Source organism: Anser anser (genome assembly GCF_964211835.1).
Source record: "Anser anser genome assembly, chromosome: 3".
Lineage (NCBI taxonomy): Eukaryota > Metazoa > Chordata > Aves > Anseriformes > Anatidae > Anser > Anser anser.
Window position 1 is genome coordinate 25,171,755 of NC_139722.1, and position 20,501 is coordinate 25,192,255.

Consider the following 20,501-nt stretch of genomic DNA (forward strand, 5'->3'; position numbering starts at 1 on the left):
ATGCCTGTGGGGAAACCTGTGGTTCCAGGCATGTGGTGTTTTTCGTCGAAAATCAGTAGGTGAGAGATAGCAGGAGTTTTATTGCCCGGAGGCTGCCAATCTCAGGCTAGCAGTGCCAGAGTAATCACTTTTAGGGCGTTGGCAGCTGCATACAACAGGTTGATGTGGGGAATGCCTGTTATGTATTCAACTTTCTTGCTAGCCTGGATTTCAGTGATTGCAATGCACAACTCGTAACTGAGTTTAATATAAATTAACATCAGTCAACACAGAGTTCTACATGTCAAGGTCCTGATAGCGTAGGGATATGGTTTAGTGGTGGAAGGGGGATGGTTGGACCAGATATTGGAGGTCTTTTCCAGCCTTTATGATTCTATGATTCTGACACCAGCCAGAGCCCTCCTTCCTCCATTGATAACAGTTTTTCAACTTTACAAGCAATCAACTTTTCCATTGAATGTGTGCAAACTGCTCTTAGCTGCTGCAGCAGGCTGTCTGTTAAAGGAGATATTGGTGAAGCTACCATACAAGAGTTTGAACAGCTAGTGACAAAACAGAAGTGCGGTAGGACCCCTGATCCCAACATACTCCAAGCCAAGGAATATTAAGTTCAGAGGAAAGCTGAATCCAAACATTTCGTCTCCATCAAGCCAGAACCTGCAGGCTTCACTCAGCTTTTTCCAGGAAGGGCACATTGCCCACTGTTTGGGCTAAGCCCCCTTCCTATTCCAGCAACTCTTGGGTTGCCGGAAAGAACAAGGGATCCCTTTAGTATATAAGTAGCAGCAAGAACTCATTGAACATACTTTTTAAAATGTAAAGAGTGAGACTTTATTTCAGGTAATCTCTTAAGCATTTAAGACAATTTGTTTCATACAGTGTAGCCCCTAGTTCAGTTAATGATTTTATTTCCTGGTGTGTTCTTGTAGATTCACTTTGAAAGTGTCTGCAGTGGGCTGAAGAGTAATCAAACAATTTTTACTATTTTCATTACTTTTACTTTTCTATTCTCAGCAAATACAGAGACAATGATATAGTTTCTGTGGGTTTGGGTTGCTGCTCAATGGAAAATTTGCATCAGTCTTGGTATATCTTTTTCTTGGAGGGGTAGTTTCCTCTGGCTGCCAGGCTGCAGGAATTTCTTTATGTTGGGGATATTGCTTGTTTTTGCTTTAAAACTCTACAAAACAAAAAGAAAACAGCACTATATTAAGAACAATGGTAACTGTCAGACATTTAGATGCTATCCTTGCTGTAAAAGTAACATCACAGGTTGATCCTGCAGATTATAGTAAAGGATTGTAGTAAACGGGGTTACGTGAGGCTGGTGGCCAATCACTAGTGGGGTTCCCCCGGGCTTCGTTTTAGGCCCATTTCTCTTCGATGTTTTTATAAATGATCAGGACGCAGGACTCGAATGCATACTAAGCAAGTGATAGTAATGATAGTAAATTAGGAAGAGCTGTTGACTTCCTCAATGGTGGAGAGGCCTTGCAGAGAGATCGTGACAAATTAGAAAGCTGGGCAATCCCAACTGCATGAAGTTTAACAAGAGCAAGTGCTGAATTCTGCACCTGGGAAGGGGCAACCCTGTCTGTACGTACAGGTGGGGGGACAAGTGGCTGGAGAGGAGCCCCATAGAAAGGGATCTGAGGGTTCTGGTCGATGGCAAGCTGAACATGAGCCAGCAGTGTGCCCTGGCAGCCAAAAGGGCCAACCATGTTCTGGGGTGCATCAGGCACAGCACTGCTAGCCAGTCGAGGGAAGGGATTGTCCTGCTCTGCCCTGCACTTGCGTAGCCTCACCTTGAGTACTGTGTGCTGTTTGAGGCACCACGGCATAAGAAGGACATAAAACTATTAGAGAGTGTCCAAAGGAGGGCAACAAAAATGGTGCAGGGTCTAGAGGGGAAGATGTATGAGGGACAGCTGAGGTCCCTTGGTTTGTTCAGCGCTGAGCAGAGCAGGCTGAGGGGAGGCCTCATGGCGGCCTGCAGCTCCCTCACGGGGGGAGTGGAGGGGCAGGCGCTGAGCTCTGCTCTCTGGGGACAGCGACAGGACCCGAGGGAACGGCATGGAGCTGGGACAGGGGAGGGTCAGGCTGGGTGTTAGGGAAAGGTTCTGCACCCAGAGGTGGTCGGGCACTGGGACAGGCTCCCCAGGAAAGTGGTCATGGCACCAAGCCTGCTGGAGCTCAAGAAGCATTTGGACAATGCTTCAGGCATATGGTCTGATTTTTGGGTGTTCCTGTGTGGAGCCAGGAGTTGGATTCGATGATCCTTGTGGGTCCCTTCCAACTCAGGAAGATATTCTATCATTATATGATTCTAACAGTATATGCTTCATCGTATTATCCCTTTAAGTGCCCTGGTGGCTCTAGTGACAGAAGGCCGCAATAACTATCAATATTTCTGGTTGGTTAAAATTAGTTGTTAAAAATAACATAAAAATCAAATAACTCTTCTTTCCTTACCCTCCCGCTCCCCCATATTTCTCAGCCAATTTAAATCAGTGGTTCTGCTTTGATTTATCTTCCATTAAAACTGTCTAATTACCTGCAAGAGAGGAAATTTGGCAAGTATATCAGGCTTGGACTCTTCTACCAATAAAATGATTTCAAGTAACTGCACATCTGCTCTGCTAAGCTTGTTGCCAACAAGAAAGTCTTGTCCGTGTCCTTTCAAAACCTAAAAACAAGGAACAATGACCAGAAACAGATGTAATTTGTAAGTGTGTGATTAAATATATCTTCATAGTAAGGTCCTACACTGCATGGAGTTGTCCTTGAAGCAAGGAAGTACAATAAGAACATCCATAGTACAAACAGATAATCTGACCACACTGTCATCCTAGGCATTATACATCAGTCCTTTCTCTTCTTCATTTTTTTTCTGACAGTTCAGGTCTACCCCTCTTGCCTTCACTTCTGTAGCTCTTGTAATTAGAGCTGCTGCGTTGAAGGCTAGGCTTCGGGGAAAACAACCATCACTGCACAGTATTTGCAAGTTGCTCAAATTCAGCACAGGGCACAGTAAGAGAATCTTGTTTTTTTTCAAATTATGGGTAGCTCCCTTACTTCTCACCTGTTTCTGTTTTGATTTTGTGAATATTGCACTGGGGGTTAGTGTGCCTCAGGTTCTCCAACACCCACCCAGCTTAGCCATCCTCCCTTTTTACCAAAGGACCTCTAATGCTTCTTTTGTATGTGTGGTACAGTGCCTCTAACGGTCAGAGGGTCTTGTACTTCAGAAGGAAATTTCATATAAAAACCAATGCTATCATGGCTTTTGTCTGTAATAACTGATATGGACAGCTGGGGATTTCAGTGTGTCCTGGGTTGTTACGGCTTTGCTTATCTCCCAGATTTGTAAGATCTTCTGTCCCCTCTGTAGTGTCTTGTCTCCAGCCTTGTCCTACTCCCGTCAAAACCATGGAATTTATATTTAAGTGCTAATTTGTCTTTCTGTTTTCCTGAATAAAAATTGTTTGTGTAGATCAGGGACAGAGTTTCAGGAAAATAGTATTAATTGTGCTGCTACATCTTTGCCCCGTACCTTCTCATAGACCGGGAAGTATCTGGTTGTGGCCTTGTCCATAACAGTTGCAAGATGTTCTTCCTTTTTATCCGCTGGTTGGAAGAAATTGCTCGTGATTAACTCATTCAGATCTGCTAATCCTTCCACATACATATCAATTCTGGAAAGGAATAAATCCAGTTGGTCAAGTCAAACACAGGAGAAGTCCGAGTAGCACATAACCAAAAAACTAAAGGGCTGCACTTCATTTTTCACCAGGGGTGATACTCCACTGCATTAACTTTTTTCAAACCTGAATACAGAATTGGTATATGTGTCATCTAAACCCATGTTAAAAATCTAATCAGACATGTTCATTTAAACAGCGAGTCTGTACAATTTCTATCAATTATCTTGAAATGTGTTTACCTGGGCTGATCAACTTGAAACATTTACAAATATTTGAGGTAAAAACATGGCTCCCCTATACTCTCGACTGCTTTTTTTTCTGATGACTGTATTGACCTCTGATCTTCACAAACTCCCTTGCACCATTCTGCCTATCTTAACTATCTGGTTAATTAGTCATCACCAACAGTCATGCTCAACACATGCTACATGAAAACTTGCTGAATCACCCCGAGTCTAAACATGATTGGGGATATTCTTGTCTTACACAGAGAGGTAGCATGGGCTGTAGTCTAAGAAACAAAGGTAGTACTGGTACATTACAGTGCTCTCTCCTTCAGGTCTTTCCCGTAGAGATTGTATTTCCCTGCAATGTAGCTGAGGATGGCCCTGGTCTGCACCATCTTCATCCCATCAATCTCCACCATGGGCACTTGCTGGAATAGCAGGTCTCCATCTGGGGAAAAGGGGACAAGACAAGGAGATATTTAGTCTCTGAATGAGCATCACCAGTAGATATGTGGGAAAGTAACCAACCCATGTTATTTTTGATTTGTGGTACTCCTTCTCACTCTCATGGTGTGGAAAAATCTTACCATGAAGCCAGGAACCATTTTGAAATGTTAATAACTGACTATTATAGCAATCAGCTTCCTGAAGTCTGTTCACCTCTGATGAAGGACCCAAATGCAGAACTTTCAGTAGCCAGTGAAAAAGGCAAGTCCCGCACTGCATTGCCCTAACTCAGATTAATTTTTTATTTTTATTTTTATTTTTTTTGTGGTTAATACAGATAGGAAGGACTAAAGGATCTGACCCATGATGAGCCAGTTTTTGTTATGTGCTATTAAGTATTTTGGAAACCTGAACTATTAAAGTGTTTGTCAATGTATAATGTTAATATACATGCTAATATTTATCTTCTCGACTACTATATTTACTTTATACAAAAACAAACACCTGTACAGGCCTGAAGCAGGGAATAATGAATGGAGTTTCATATGATTCCAGCAAGAGCCAAATACTTCTTGGTGTGAGATTGTAGCAGTGTAAGTCCCTTACTAGTCTGTAGAAGTCTCATTCTAGGAAGGAAGAAGTCAAAATACTGCCCGAAACTGCTCAGAGCAGCACATCAGAGTGTTTGTTTCATGGGATCACATTTCTTGACTCAGCTAACTGACCAGCTGTGTCCACCTTTGTATCCACTGCAAGGCAGGCATGCACAGAAACAGCTTGCTATTAAAGATATCTTCTTTTATGCTCGTGCCTCAAAATACTGCTGTGCTTTTTGAAAGCTGGCAGGTGGCAGAGGGGGGAATCAATTCATTGTTCCTGAAGGATAGCAGGACTGCAAATGCCAACCCAAGCTCAGATTTCTTTGAAAAGCCGAGTGGACTGGAATGGATGAGCACAGACATGTCTTTTGCTTTGGAGGAAATATGAGAATCAGTCCCACAAAGATGGAAGCTAAAGATAGCAAGATGAACAGTTGCCTCAGGAAACAGGAACATGTCAGAAGTACACGTTAAACCCAGAAATATGGAACTCTGGTTTCACACAGATTATAAAACAACAGCTTTGTAGGCAACCTAAAATGCTAATGAATTTCAAGATGATCTGATTACAAAAAAATATATTATCATATGACAAGAGGCAGTGGGTACAAACTGAAACGCAGGAGCTCCCATCCGAACATCAGGAAGCACGTCTTTACTGTGCAGGTGACGGAGCACTGGCACAGGCTGCCCAGAGAGGTTGTGGAGTCTCCTCCTTGGAGATCTCCAAAAGCCTCCTGGACATGGGCCAGGCTCCAGAGGATATGCTTACTGCAGTGGGCATCTGTGATACCACCTGTTTAATCCAGTATAGATTATCCTTTGAAGAGACATAAATTTCCTTAGGTGTCCTAAGACAAACAATTATCTAATTATCAGTATTATCTAATTAAAAAGTGAAGGAAACTTACTTGTCTGTAACTTTTTCAGGTCATCCTTTGTTTCCAGAAAGGCTTCTTCAAACTGCAGGGAATAAAGAAGAAAAGTTATGTTGTTACTGCATGTTTTAGCTTCTGCTTGTCGTGAGACAATGAGGGTTCAAAAAGCTGCACTGTTGGGAATTTTCTTAAAAATATATATATATATTATTTTTTTTTCTTAAAAAAGGTAAAATTTCTTTAAAAAGTAAATCAGGTTTAAATATATATATATATATATTGCCTTTGCCATATACTCTCTTCATCCTTCTCCTCCATGATCCATAGTTCTGTGCCTGTAAGATTTTGGCTAACCCTGAGGTGACCAGAAGGCACAAAGCCCTGTCTTCTGAGCAAACAGCAACAGTGATTCTTCTGTTCTCAGTGCTGGCAGGAGATGTTGCAGGGAGGGGGACAGGTAAATTTGCACTGCAACAGTAGGTCCATGTTAGGGTTCCTTTACCACAAGCTGATGAAAGGAGGGATGAAGAGAAGAGATCGTGCTGCATGCGGCTCATCACAGTGATGAAAAAAAACGCAGCTCTTAAAACTCACAGATCCCCACACTCCCTCTCCAGTTTGATATCAGAAATCATTGCAGATAAAAACAATGAATGGGTGTTTTATAATACACAGTACTTCAGGGGCAAGCAACGTTGTAATAGTCATAATATATATGCTATTTGGACATGGGGATTTAACTAGAGGCCTTCAGAAGTCAAAGTGCTCGACTGCTGTGATCAGTGATTAAGAAACTAAGTTCTGCTGCTATGGTTTTAAATGTTTTGTCTCACTGGCTACAGGGGAGGTGCATTTATAGCTCTAACAGCAGGCTTGGCACGTGATGCTTGGAAGTGAAACAGCAACTTGTCCCCTGCTAAGGGTGTGCTTGTGGTCATTGTTTGCTTGGTCACTGCTGTGCACTAAATGCAGAACCTGAAACTGCTGCTCAGTCTCATTTTTGATACAGAACAGTAAAAATGCATATTTACTGCATGCTTATATATACTTATATATAGTGCATATATACCACTTTTAGTATAAAAAACTATAGACAAACCTCAACTCCGGCAGCCGCCAGTAGCCACCGTATTGGTTCCATTCGGCCTCGTGCATTGACATAGTGCAGCCTTGGTTTCCCAGACATGTTTCCAAGTGCCAAATCTCCTACTATCTAGAATAAAGAAGTAAGAACTAAAATGAAGAAGGTTCAGAATGCTGTGCTTGAGTCTCTAACTGGTTCTCAAGCATTGGTCAAAGCTGTTGTTGGAAACCAATGCTTGATGATCCAGGTCTGTCATCAAATCATCAGAGGAGATAAAAGTTAGAATACACTGAGAGGTTGCACTGCATCATTTTGCCTTGAGATGTCTTTTATATGTGCAGGTGAGTGGAGCAGAACTGTGAACCTAGAGTGACCGGCCCGTGTCAGAGACCGTGCAAATCATAGACCGCATCCAGCCCAAAGCCTTCTGTTCTGACCAAAGAGCAGGGAGCGCGATACGCACTGCTCTATTTATTTTGGCCTCAGTTCAGGATACAGTTTACTATTTAATCAGGCAGACAATATCAGGTGAATGATTGCCTCAGTTTCTCCGGTAGCCATTAGACACCACTGTGAAGTGACAGGAAGAATTTTTCCCCCACATATATGCATTCAGTCTCATTCACAACAGTCCCCACTCCCCTCATTTCCTCAGGCAAGCGTCTGAAGGCATGAAATTTAATTTTTACCTCGGTACCATCAAACTGGCTGTCACCACAGACAGACCCAAAGTGAAATATCTGCTCAGTTCAACCCCAGCTCTTGCTGGAGTTTAAAGCAACAGCTGTCCCCAGGCACACGGCATCCACCCCATTCAGAACCAGTGCACAGCAAATGCAGCGAACCTGCAGGCAGTGCCCAGTTCATACTCGCGTCATGTTTATTAACACCGTGTCAACAACAAAGCTGGAGCGTTAACAGCAGCAAAAAGCAAACGGGTACAACAAAACATATCCCCCTTGTAAGGAGTGTGCCATCTTCTCTAAAATAGGAAGCACTTCATTCACACATCTGAAATCTAATTTTTTTTTTTCTTGAGTCTGTATACCTAGAAAGCAGTTGGTTAATAATTAAATATCTGATGCACATAACCAAGTTAGTAAAGCACATTCAGGAATTTAATCCACAAGATCAATTCACTGACTTTAGTTTCAAGTGCACTAATTCCCCATGCATGCCAAAATCCCCAAAGCTTACCTTGTACGGAGTATATCCCTCTCTAAGCTCTCAGTAGCTTTGCCGTGATTATAAAGGTTTTAGCCCCTCCTACAATTACAGACACTTCTCTGCTGTTGGGAAATTCCTATTTCTCGAGCAAAGTAAAACAACTAAGTCTAATCACTTCTCACCTACAGGAAATAAATTTCTGACTAATGCTGATGGTGCACAAATGTAAGACTCACGAGAGGTCATGATTGTTTGGGAAAACTATGCTGACAGAAATTTTGTGCTTCTTAATTTCATTGTTTGACAGTCTGCAAGCTAAAAATAATCAGAGCTGCCAAAAAGCTCCCAAGATTTAAAAAGATGCTGTGATAGCAATCAAAATTTTATTTAAATTCTTTATGATTTCATAGTTTTGTACATCTTTATGCATGTTGTATCAGCTACTTCTGCTTGAATCCTTCATAACCTTCCTTCTCTTCCTTTAGTGATGGGGGATATATCTTCAGGACATTTTTTTTTTCCTGATGAATTTCATTCCTGGACATAGAAGTGTTCTTTTTTCTGTTTCTGTCAAAGATATTTCTCTGATTTGACCTGGTGAAAAAGGATGTAGCTGATGACTGAGGAGGCAGCAAACAGAGGTTGGCATCAGAAGAGCAAACCCCTGTTTCTTTTTGAGAACTCTGTTAATTCCAAAGAGTCAACCCAGCATGAACTCCCTTGCCCCGTCCTGCTGTCTAATCTATCTGGTTTATACTGCTGTAGGCATCACATGCAAGCAAGGTCGACGTGCTGTGTGAAAATCTGCTGAATCACCCTGACTCTGATTGCGAGCGGGGATATTCTTCTCGTGTTACATGGAGAGGGTTATAACTGTAGTCAAACAAAGAAGTGGGATGTTGCAGTACAGGTCTCTCTCGTTCAGGTCCTCCCCGCAGATATACTTTGCTGCTCTATGGCTGAAAATGATCCCCATCCCACCAATTTCCACCACCAGTGCCTGTTAGACCAGCGTGGTCCATGCTTGACAATAAAACAAACAGAATTATTTAGAGCTGGAACAGAAGGAAGAGTCATTGAAATGGTCACCACATCAAAGTCTTGTCTTTTAGGAGGCGCCTAGTCGAGGTGAGCACACCACAGTGTGTGTCCCAGGGCATCCACCAGCCTCCTGCTGCTGCTGCGGTGAGACCAGCTGCCGGCCCTGCAGGGTGTCCTGCAGCTCTGACCGTGCCTCAGAGAGCCCCAGATGAGAGCAGTGGAAGCCCACCACAAGTCACCCACATTTTGCTCATAATTTGTTCATATTTTATAATGAAACAGAACTCTGCATAAGAACGTTTTGCTTGCTTGCTTGAGAAAGGACTGCTTTCCCTTCTAAGCTTCTGGGAGTGCTGACATTTGCTTTTAGCATTTTTTTTTACGCGCTAAGCGGTGTGTCTCCAGCTTTGTTGGACAAATATGACTTATCACCCAGAGCCCTGGGGTAACGCAGGAGATTGAAGGTTTCTCTGTGCAGACCTATGCACTGAGGTGTGTCTGGTGAAGTCTGTGCACATGCCAACTCACTCTTAGGTAGAGTAGCTGCCCAAACTTTTGCAAGCCTGGCTTTGGCAAAGCCCAGAACTGTAGGAAATATCCCAGAAGATCTAGAGACTGTTCCTACATGGGCTTTAACTCCACTGTACTAAAAGAATGCAAGGTAAGAAAACATGAACTTGAGCATGAAAGCTGATCACAGTGTAGACAACCTGTGTGAAACTCATCTCACCTAACCTTGTAGACACTTACATCTAGTCCATCTGTCTCGCCTCCTTTAAATTTGTCTGCATCCAGGTAGGCGGTATCCCTCACCAATCACTTGAGCCACAGCTGATATCCAAACCAAAGCCAGCAGTATGCACTCAGAAGGTAGATGGATTTCTATCTTGCATGCCTGAAGGCATCTGATCTCTTATGTTCTTCTAGGTTCAGACTGATCATCCGGGAGTTAAGGCTAGGGGAAATCTCAAATATACCCTGATGATTTAGGAGTGAATATTCACCACAGCTGCTGCTGATGACCACCAGCTTGCTTCCATTTGGTGTCTTCTTTTAAAATAGTAAGGCATAAATAAATATATATAATAATCACATTTTTTTTCAGACATGACACCAATTTCCTGACAAAGCATAGAAAAACTTTGTGCCATCAGACATTGTGGATTTTCCTCTCTACATAAAACATGTCAGAATTATGTTAGTTTGGTTTGGAGCTACGTTCAAAATTATGAGCCAATATTTAAAAGGTAAAGGAAATAGGTGCGCACACAAACTGTTGTGTCTTACTGAATTAACAGGGGAAAGAGGGCTTGTAGAGGAGGGAGCCTCAGCCGGGACTAATGAGACCTGCAGAGATATGCCCAGCCCTGCCTTGCTGAAAATATAAAGGGCAGCTCTGGAGTTTTCTATGATTTAAAACACTTGATCATTGTTTTTCCAAACCAGTGCTGCATGTGTTCGGCGCACTCACACATTGTGTCCCATAAAACATTTCTCCACGCTGAGTTACACACGCTGAACCAGGCTGGGTAGGTACGCAACCAGACTATCTTATAAACCCAGGGATATGTTGTTTACAAAAGATAGCCTTGCAGTTATCCGCAAGATATCCCCGGGGTATTACCTGCTCACCGTTGGGTTTATAGCTCTCTCTGCACATTAACAGCACGCTGAGCTCCTGGGAAGCACATCCGCTGCTTTGAGATTTTCTTCCAGTTCCCTCTAGCTTGCTCCCTTTCTCTCTCCTGCTTAGTTTGTAGCCTTAGATTGTGTCTTCGTGGCAACTTTCAAGCTGTCCTCCTCACCTATGATTGTTCCCTATTTTCCCCTCCACATTTCCAACCTCCGGACCTTTCTCCTCAGTGGATGTGGTTTTCTCCCCATGGGAAGAGTCAGAATTCAAAAAGATAAAGTAGCATCTCATTGACAGGCAGGCAATTTTAGGATTTCCAGAGTATTTAATACCTGAAAACCCTCTCCTTAGCATCACCTTTTCTCATATCTTCTCAGCTTTCCTCCAGACGTCACAGAAAGGATCATAATATTTATCGAAATTCAAGGTTTTCTCAGAACACCGCTAGTAATGACTCTGAAATCAGGGGCAAGGGGGTTAATTTCCTTTGCAACTGTTCCTCCAAGCAATAACATGACACAAAACATCTCTGCTCTCAGATCACTCATGGCCTATGGTGAACCATGTCACTGTGTGCCCTACAGGTCCCCACTATCCCAGAGGGAGAGAGGTCACCAACCTGACTGCTAGCTCTTCCCTCGGGAGTCAGGAGTATAACAGCAGAGAACCGATGGGAAATACAAGTTCTGTTTTGAAACCCAAAGTGGGCATGGAAAGAAAGACTTCTGCACCAGGTAACTCTGCATTTGTCTGCCTGCTCCCGACAGTGCCCCCCAGCCCCTTGCTCTGCGGAGCCCGTAATGTCCTTATGGCTCCTTGACATGCTTGTGCCCTCTGCCCCACGTTGCTTTAAACCAACGCATGTCCTGTGCCAGCCAGCTCACCTCTGTGGGATATGCGATTTTATCTGTAAGTGCACATCTCCTACAGAATTAGGCTGCAAATGGGGTTTGTTAGAGATTTTCCAGCACACTTATTTTCAGAAAATTAACTCTCTTGCTTAACTTACCTATAGGCTTGACAGCACTACGGGACATGCTTTATTATCTTTTTAAATCCTTCTTACAATAGTAATAAAATTTTACAGGATAGCTCCACCTTACACACACACGTGAATAGCTCACATAAGAACATATTCTACTTGACTTCTCTTTATGCCTAAAGGTGCACTTGAGTGCACAATTTGCTAGCACTGGCTGTTTGAGATATAACTGTAATTAGGCACAGCCTTGGCCTCAGATGAAGAAATACTGCAAAAAAAAAAAAAAAAAAGTTCTGGTGTTTGCAGGTCATAGCCCCAGGGCTATAGAATTATACTAGAGATATCGGTAAAAGATAAGTTGCCTCTGACAAAATGCAGAGCATGTTCTGTTAAAAACCCCACTTCGTCTTGCTGCACCCTCACAGAAGCGATTGTCCTTCTGTTTTACTGCTAACACAAAGAGGAGCTGATGGGGAGCAGGTGAGTGGAAACAGATTTTTATCACTCCAGCAGCACAGAGAAGTGTATGCTTAATTCAACAGCTGCTTTTAGCTGTGATTCTGTTACTGCTTGTTTCTGCAATGCTTGCAGGAGACAAAAATTTTGAGTTGCCTGTCTCTGCTGAGGAAGAGACCGCAGCTACACATAGTGGCACCACTCTGAAGGGAGCGTGTAGTTTCTGCTAGCTGGGAGAGCATGGAGGGAAAACAAGCCATCTGCAAACAAAGTCCATTCTTCTGTTTTCTCTCTATCAGATTCATTTTCCCAATCTTTTGTAATTTCCTTTCTTTCTACACTTTTGTTGTGGAGATATTAAACATCAGGTTTTTGCTACTGAATATTTTATTTTTTTAATTTTGTTGAGAGATTTTCATTCTCAGACCCATTTCTGAGAGGTGTTATATTAGTTCTGTGGGGCTGATGAGTCCATTGGGGCTAAAAGTTGGCCAAGGCCACTGCGTCGGACAGCGGCACGAGCTGCCACAGGGCTGCAGGCTGGGCACATCTGCTCGATATTCCCTCTGTGCAGGTGCTGCCCTGTCACATCAAGCCCCACCTCAAAGCAGTTTTTTTCTGCCGTGAGTGTTTGTAAGCCCAAGTGTTTTTGTTATAAGTTGGAGTTCACCGGGGAGGAGGTCTCTGGGCACAGGCCCAAGTGCACTAGCTTTCTTGTAGGGACAGTAAAAGTCATTGGTTAGTGATGGGACTTGGTAGGTCATGTTGATGTTGGACTTGATGATCCTGAAGGCCTTTTCCAGCCTAGATGACTCTGTGATTCTATGTCTGGTGGCATGAAATGGCAATGTGCACCACAGCACCTCAGCCACACAGGTGCACCCCTGGCATTGCTAGCTACTAACAATTTCACATACCTTCCCTGTAAAATCCAGCCCTCTGAGCATCCAGGAGGCTCCTCTAAGGCTTCCTGTGATTCCCATAGGGTTAGGTAGTCACCACCAGGTAGGATGACCAGTTTTTTTGGAGCCAGGCGCCGATGCCAGCCCTACCCTGCAACGGCTGCCACTGTCAGGCCCTATAGCTCAGGAGTTGGAGAAGCCATCCGGTGTGAAAGCCATGCAGGTTTGTTCCTCCCTTCAGCCTGAGCTTCTGACCCTAATACCAGACCAGGGAATCTTTTGGGTGGGACATTCTTCATTGCTCACATTGGACCAAAGTCACTTTTCAAGAAACGTTAAATAGTTTTTGAGGATAATGAGCACAACTCACTAAATGATTAGTGAAGTTACATGTAAGAGGGGAAATTAATAATAACAGAAATTTATGCAACCTTATTGCATTTTTAATGCGCCTGAGTTGTCCTAGCCATGAAACCTGCCTGTTCCCTGACCCCACGTCTCCTCTCCCTTCTTCCAAGTCTTGAATACTTGCTGGTATATATCTGCACTTATCTCACAGGTGCTTACAGGATTTGGTGGCAGTTGAATGCGGGGACGGGTTTTAGAGTTAGGGGCTAAATTTTTTTTTAGCATGACATAAAAAGAGCAGTCTGCAATTTTCAAGGAGAGCCAAGAGGGGACACTCAAAGCAAGGAAGGGTCAGTCTGAACAGCACCAGAACAGGCAGGTGTAGCACAGCTTCTGGAAAAGAAATTTTGACTTTGTTTGTGACAGTAAGTGGGATGGTGACAGGGCACAGGAAGTACCCAAGGAGTATGCCACAGAGATTTGGCTTTGGTAACAGTAGATGAAACTAGTATTAATTTGTAAGTCTCACACAATGCTGTAAAAATAATTCAACATAGGGAGTTACCCAAATTGCTGTTGAAGCTAGTCTATTTCTTTAAAGGATAAGTGATTCAGCGAATCTTCAGCTCTTTTTTCTTTTCAATGGTTCTGATTTTGAAGACTATTTTCATACTGAAAATATTTTATTCAAGTTACAGTCTGTCAAACTAACACCATATTGGTCTTTTTTCCAAAGCAATAAACTTCCCTACCCTGATAAATGGTTCTTTGCTTCCATGGTCCTTTGTCTTCATGTTTTGCCAAGCATTAGATACAAATAAAGACAAATCTGCTGTCACATTGTCAGAGTAATCAGAATTTCAGGTTTTATTTATTTATTTATTTTTACCATTGGTTGTAAGTACAATGCTATTTTACTGAGCTTCCTATTTCCTTTAAGGGGTTTGGTTTTGTTGTTGTTCTCCCCGGTATTTTGGGCCTTGCTGAAGGTAACAAGGCATTCAGTTTAGATTAAAAATCGACATCACAGTTGCCACATAATTGTCATCTGGTGGGGGCTTCCTTGCGCTGCCAGGCTGCAGGAACTTCTTAATTGTAGGCACGTTGCTCATTTTTGTTTTGAAGGCCTAAAAAATAAAAGCAAGAGAGATAAATCCCAACTAATCCAGCAGCAAAGAGTGCTCCTTGCACAGGACACAGGACAACTACTTCCCCCTGCTGATTGAAGGGATCCTAGCATTCATTTAGTGTGCAGATCTAAGCAGCTTCCTTCTGACTAACAGGAGAAGGACCTGCAAAAAGCCTGCTCTTACCAGCAAAAGCAGTGTTGGAGCAGACAATATCTAAAACTCTGCTGCCTGAAAGAAACTGAAGGTAAAAATTCAACATCCAGGGCATCAAGGATTGTTTTTAAAGGTCCACGAACACTAACCAAGCTCGTGTCCTTTTTCTTTTCTTTGCTGGTTGTGATAACAACATGATTTCCATGTTTACCACATTATGGATGTATCTGAGCTCTGTTTATATCTAGCATGGCCACTGTTGTCACATTGTGCCAGCTCTTCTAGGATTGCATGGGTGAGGTGAAACGGCTGGACGCATCCTTGGCTCATCTCAGTTGTCCACTAGAGGACGTGTCCACTATGCGTTGCACATTAGGGTAGACAAACTATTTACACAGAGCTGGCAGATGTGACACAGGCCTTTGGGGAGACCTGTTCCCTTCTGGGGTAGTGTCTGGAGGCCACAACAGTGATTAAGGCAGACTTGGGCATCTGAGGTGACAAGAGAGGCCTGTGTCAAGCCAAGCTTCCTGAGACCTCTTACTGTAGCAGCTGGAGATCCCACGGTTAGTTGAGAGATCTCACATACACGAGCACCACCTCTAACAGTGGGGCTAAGGGAGAGGAGCTTCACCGAGTGACAGCTGTTTCTTGCTGGCAGATGTATAAACATAATTTCCTCTTCCTTAAAAGCACAGGAAAGATAAAGGGGAATGCAAGAAGGAGCAAGAAAAGTAAAAACTGCAAAGTAAGTAAACATCAATTTTAGAAACTTTTCTCTACTGGCAGTGAAGGAATCCCTTACAACTAAGCCATGGCTTCAGCAAGACTGTGACCATGCCTGGTGGCTAAGATATTTTCCCAAAAGATGGGAGATAGAGGCCACAATTCCTGAGGCCCAAAAAACTGCATACAGGTTGTAGTATGGCACATGTTGCTGCCCACTTTGTGGCTGAAGCACTTCATTTTGTCACTCTAAATTCAGACTTAAACTATTGGGGTTGAGATTTGGGGAAAAGAAAAAAAAAGAATTCCCCTTCTTTCCATTCTCCTCCCTCTCCTGACACCTCTTCCTTATCAGCTCCAAGCAGAAAATCTAGCTGCTGTAGTCTGATGCTGCACTCTTTCTTTTGTTAAGGGCATTAACGACAAAGTCTGAGTGCATCCTTCAGGTTAACAGTTTCTAAGCACAAAGAAGAATGACCTTAATGATAGAATTGTCAACCCAAATTTGCCTGATTCCTGCACTGTTTTATTTACCAAGATTACAGGCACAAGAGTGGACTACTGAACAGTATTTGATTTTTCCAATCTCAGACTATTTGGCTCCACTGTATCTCAATTCTTTATGACTCCTGCAGGCTCACCCATTCACTGAGTTCTACAGTGTGCTGCATATCTGGAAGCTTCTCATTTCTGGTCAAATCTCACTGCGAAAGTGCCTTACTTCTGCTTGGTTTCATACTTTGTATATAGCACAAAAGCAGAGAATTGATTCTTGATGATATTGAGTTGATTTTTGAAAGAAAATGCTGGGTAATGCCAGGGCTTGAGTTCCTAGTCATACTGTAGAAGTCAGAAGTGGTGAGGTTAATAGGATCCCAAATTTGTAATTCCAGCCAGTACAGAAAATGACACGCTGCACTGTACTCTAACATGTTGATCTATATCACAGCCTTAATTTGTTATCTAATATTAGATAGCATCTACAGGCAGGAAGCAGGAAAATGAAAACAGGGCAGCTTACATCAGTGATCCCCTTAGGTCGACATTAATTCTATGGAGAAGGCATACAACAAAGGGAGTATCCCTCCAAGAGGTATCCCTTAACAGGGTTAGCCAGGGGCACAGTGTCTTACAATGGATCAACCAAATCCATTCCCCGCTGTGTTCCATATTAAACAAACATAGACAGGAATAGTCTGTTGAACAGCCCACAGAATTGATTTACATAGAATGGAGAGATGATCACTTCAGGATTGTCCCAAAATTAAAGTTGTGAGGTCGTGGTACTGCACGGTTCCTGAATTCAGGCATGTTCAGTGACAAGATTACCTGCAGCTGAGGAAACCCAGAAAGCACAGCAGGTATTTTCTCCTCCACTGCTAAAATGACTTCCAATAGCTGAACATCTGCCCAGCTGAATCGGTTGCCCACAAGAAAGTCTTGGCCATGTTGTTTCAAAACCTGTAGAATACAAGAGAAGAGGAACTGCAGATGAGAACTGGATGTACGATGCCCAGCAGCTAAGTCTCATGGCACAGCTGTAGAGCTGAACAGCAATTGTAATTGAAATTTCAGCTTTTAGTTGCAAGGCTGTGAGCCCAAGTCACTTCATCAATGTCGGAAAAAAATCTTGCAGTATACAAATTACAAACTTGGGTCACTTGGTAATGATGAATGACAAAAGGTACAGGGAAAATGGACAAAACCACAGACTCGAGTAGGCTATTAAGAGTCATAGCATTAGAAATAGGGATAATGGAGGAATTAAAGAGTAACTCAGAATTTATAAAATGGCCATTTAGATACTTCATTTCAGGTTATGTCCAATGTCCAGGAAGCAAACTTAAAAATGCAAAATTACAATAGCTAACCAAAGAGAATCTCTGCCTTTGGGAGCAAGTTATTATAGTCATAAGACCTTCTAGGATGTTCAGCCTTTATTATTGTTTTCCATCAAAGCTAGATGGATGTTACAAAAGTGAAAAATGTTGCCAGATGCCTGAGTCATATGGGTTTGGTTTGTTGTCTCTAAAAGTGGGACGTGCAGAAATCTAGGATTTTTTTTTTTTTTTTACTAAAGGAGCCCTAATATCATGGTGTTTTTGTCTCTCTAATTTATTTCCAAGGGATTTTTCCATTCTTCTAATGAAAATGCTCCAAATAATATTAAGTATAACTGAGAGGTGTGCTATGAACAAACAGAAGAACAGAACTTTTATCTCAAGGAAAAAAAATCATACATGCTTGCTTTTACTTCAGTGAAAATATTTGCTGTGTAAGCTGCAAACATTTTGCTTTCTTTGCTTTCTAGCTGTTCAAATACTACAGCCCTGACAACACAAGATAACAAACGGAAAATTTGCTGTAGCATTTCCCCTTCTTTGTGAGAGCCAAGAAAGCTGAGGGATCGGATCTAGCCTGCACTACAAGCATGTTCTTATTTTTGGGAAACTTTTTGACAATTGCAAGTACAAGATTTATACGCAGATCCTCACCATCACTTACCTTTTCAAAGACTGGGAAGTATCTCTTTGTTGCCTTCTCTTCAATTGAGGCAAGATTTTTCGCCTTTGCCTCAGCTGGAGAGAAAGGCAACATCATAACCATTTGCATCAGATCTGTTATTCCTTCCACATACATGTCGATCCTATCGGAGGAAGACAATAGACGAGAGCATGGGAGTTATTTCATCAGTTTTCTAATTAACTAAGGCAAATTATAGGAATTGTATACCACCACCATAGTGCCAATTTTCACAGCCAATACAAATACGAACTAAAATGACTAGAACCCTATTTCTGTTGAACAGGATTTCAGAAGCTTTGGTTAAAACTTAACAAAGGCTAGAGACCCTGTTCTTTATTGTGTTAGCCTTTCTCACGCCTTTCTACTGGATTTACAGGATTACATCTGTTGTATGTAATGCAGCTATCAAATAACAGATTGCTCATCAAGTGAAAGGAAACGTTACAGTACAGGGCTCTCTCCTTCAGGTCCTTCCCATAGAGGTTGTATTTCCCCGCTATGTAGCTGAGGATGGCCCTGGTCTGCACCATCTTCATCCCATCGATCTCCACCATGGGCAGTTGATGGAACAGCAGTTCTCCATCTAGAGCAGAAAGTTGAGGAAAAGCTTGTTAGTTCCTCCTGGACTTCCAGCTGTACAGGAGAATGCACTTCTTTTGGAGTGTAAATCATTGACAACTTGCCCTTATTGAACTCCATGCAGTAATTTAACATTGTGGGAAAGATCAAATCCTGCTAATAGGCATCAGAGTTTTGTAGCTGGGTCACCACAGTGCAGCTGGGCCCCTCGCTCTGCAGCTCTGCCAGAGCTTCGCTGGCTGATGGGAACTGGCACCCCCTGCTCCTCTGCACTGCTGGACCCTGGCCCTGCTGGCAGGAAAAGACTCAGCCAGCAGTTGCAGCCCAAGGGATCGGTGGAGAATAAAGAGCCATGTTAAATCTGAACTTCAAAAAAAAAAAAAAAAATCACAAGTTCAATTATTTTGAATACAGATCAGTTTCTTGGCAGGACATAAAGACCACTGCCCCTGCCCTGGTAGTCCCCTTTTCTCCCGGTCCTGGAAGGGGTTTGGCTGATCCTTCATCGAGGCAGCGCCGAGAGCTCAGCTGCCATAAAGGTTCGGCACAGCAAAGCCAGTCTTTTCTACACCAGTTTTCTGCTGGACTAATTCCCTGTCTTTGGAGATACTCCCTGCTCCATGTACGCAGTCAGGGCATCCAAAGAACAACCCTGCCTTGTTAAAATCAGAACAAAACTCTGAATTTGAGTAGGCAGCTGTCACTTTGTACTGCTGAAAGTTAATCATTGATTTTAATTGCTTGATCTTAATCTATTCATTGCACCGTATAAGAATTTATTTGCACAGAATAAGAATTTATTTTCATAGGCACTTTTGCCTACTTTCTCCTCCACAGAGCAGCTAAAATGCTTTGCTAACCTCAAATAGATAAACATTCTTCACTCATTCTACTCTAGAGAGTTCAAATGCTCTCTCTGTGGCAAGGAATAGCCTGCGTTTGTTTCTCAGAAACATTCACAGATGGATCATATGTTATCGTATCCAGAACACACTCCTGCAGACTGAGGAAAAAACATCACCTGTAAGAACGCCCCCATCTAGTGCAAACACTATGGAATAGGAAAAACCGCAGCTACGCAAGGATACTTTTCAGCAGAAAGATGCACTAAGTGGATAATAACATCTGACTTTCTGTCCCTCGACAAAAGGTGTGATGTAGCAAATGTGAGAAAAGTGAATGCCTGGTTTGTTTTTTATCTACAGAAAAGAATTTCTCTTATGACCGGCAGCAGGCTGCCTCCCTAACGTTGCAATGAAAACCACTTCACATAAGCCCTGCACAGAATATTTTTGCAGAATTTAAATCAGTTTGCCAGTCATTTTGCTGATTGTATTGTGCTGTGGGTGAGCAACCAGAAAAAAAAAATCATCTAGACCAATCTGTCACAGAACAGCAGTGCTTCTTGACGTCGGGGTAGCAACTTGGGCAACCTGTGGCCAAGCAGATTGAGCCAAGCTACTTGCTGTCAGGGCAGGGGTATGGGTCTGGCCAGGAGGATGCTCCTGACGTCTCTCAGCCTCCAAGGCAGCTGGCTGGCTGCAGACTGCATGCTGGAAACAGCCTCTGGCCCAGGCTGAATCCTTCACAGTGCTGGGGAACTGCTTAGATCGTCAGCTGCCATGGGCCAAAGTCACTCCTGGACCATCGTAACAGCGCGGTGGTGCAGAGCACAGCATTCCCCAGCAAAAGGTGTATTGGCATGGAAAAAAAAAAGAAGAGGGAGAGGCAGTGGAGGGTTATTCATGTTCAGCCCTGCCTTGCACAGCTGGCAACATGCCAGCAGTCCTTTATCAGGTTGACTAATATTTGTCTTTCTCCAACTCATCGTACCAAAGCCCGCCTTTTCCTTTGTGTTCTCAGGTTCTTAAGCTCAATACACATACATGTAGAGGCTCTTGATCTTCTTTGTAGTATTT

At 42.9% G+C, this 20,501-nt stretch overlaps 2 protein-coding genes across 2 annotated transcripts in view; both read right to left on the reverse strand.

The window, feature by feature from the left end:
• Positions 1 to 806: 806 nt before the first annotated feature.
• On the reverse strand, positions 807 to 8,839 carry LOC310898067 (glutathione S-transferase-like). Its single transcript, XM_083832444.1, has 7 exons — positions 8,137 to 8,839; positions 6,955 to 7,068; positions 5,889 to 5,940; positions 4,247 to 4,379; positions 3,554 to 3,695; positions 2,555 to 2,686; positions 807 to 1,180 (listed from the first exon to the last, which is right to left on the reverse strand). The coding sequence occupies exons 2-7, from the start codon at positions 7,039 to 7,041 to the stop codon at positions 1,061 to 1,063; spliced, it is 666 nt and encodes a 221-aa protein (XP_083688570.1). The 5' UTR covers positions 7,042 to 7,068; positions 8,137 to 8,839; the 3' UTR covers positions 807 to 1,060.
• A 5,469-nt stretch (positions 8,840 to 14,308) lies between these two features.
• LOC310897482 (uncharacterized protein) overlaps positions 14,309 to 20,501 on the reverse strand; it is a 33,513-nt gene continuing 27,320 nt past the window's right edge. Inside the window, exons 12-15 of the mRNA XM_083831132.1 lie at positions 18,454 to 18,586; positions 17,983 to 18,124; positions 16,807 to 16,938; positions 14,309 to 14,595 (exon numbers count right to left, since the gene is read on the reverse strand). Coding sequence (XP_083687258.1) covers positions 14,470 to 14,595; positions 16,807 to 16,938; positions 17,983 to 18,124; positions 18,454 to 18,586 — 533 coding nt within the window. The 3' untranslated portion in view covers positions 14,309 to 14,469. The remainder of the gene's footprint in view (positions 14,596 to 16,806; positions 16,939 to 17,982; positions 18,125 to 18,453; positions 18,587 to 20,501) is intronic.

Excerpts from the sequence above, each read along its gene's own strand:
- LOC310898067 (XM_083832444.1), bottom strand. The coding sequence starts at position 7,041 with ATGTCTGGGAAACCAAGGCTGCACTATGTCAATGCACGAGGCCGAATG. Across the intron at positions 5,941-6,954 it reads TGGCGGCTGCCGGAGTTGAG|TTTGAAGAAGCCTTTCTGGA; the intron begins GTTTGTCTATAG and ends TATTCCCTGCAG. Across the intron at positions 4,380-5,888 it reads CCTGAAAAAGTTACAGACAA|ATGGAGACCTGCTATTCCAG; the intron begins GTAAGTTTCCTT and ends CCTTTTCCCCAG.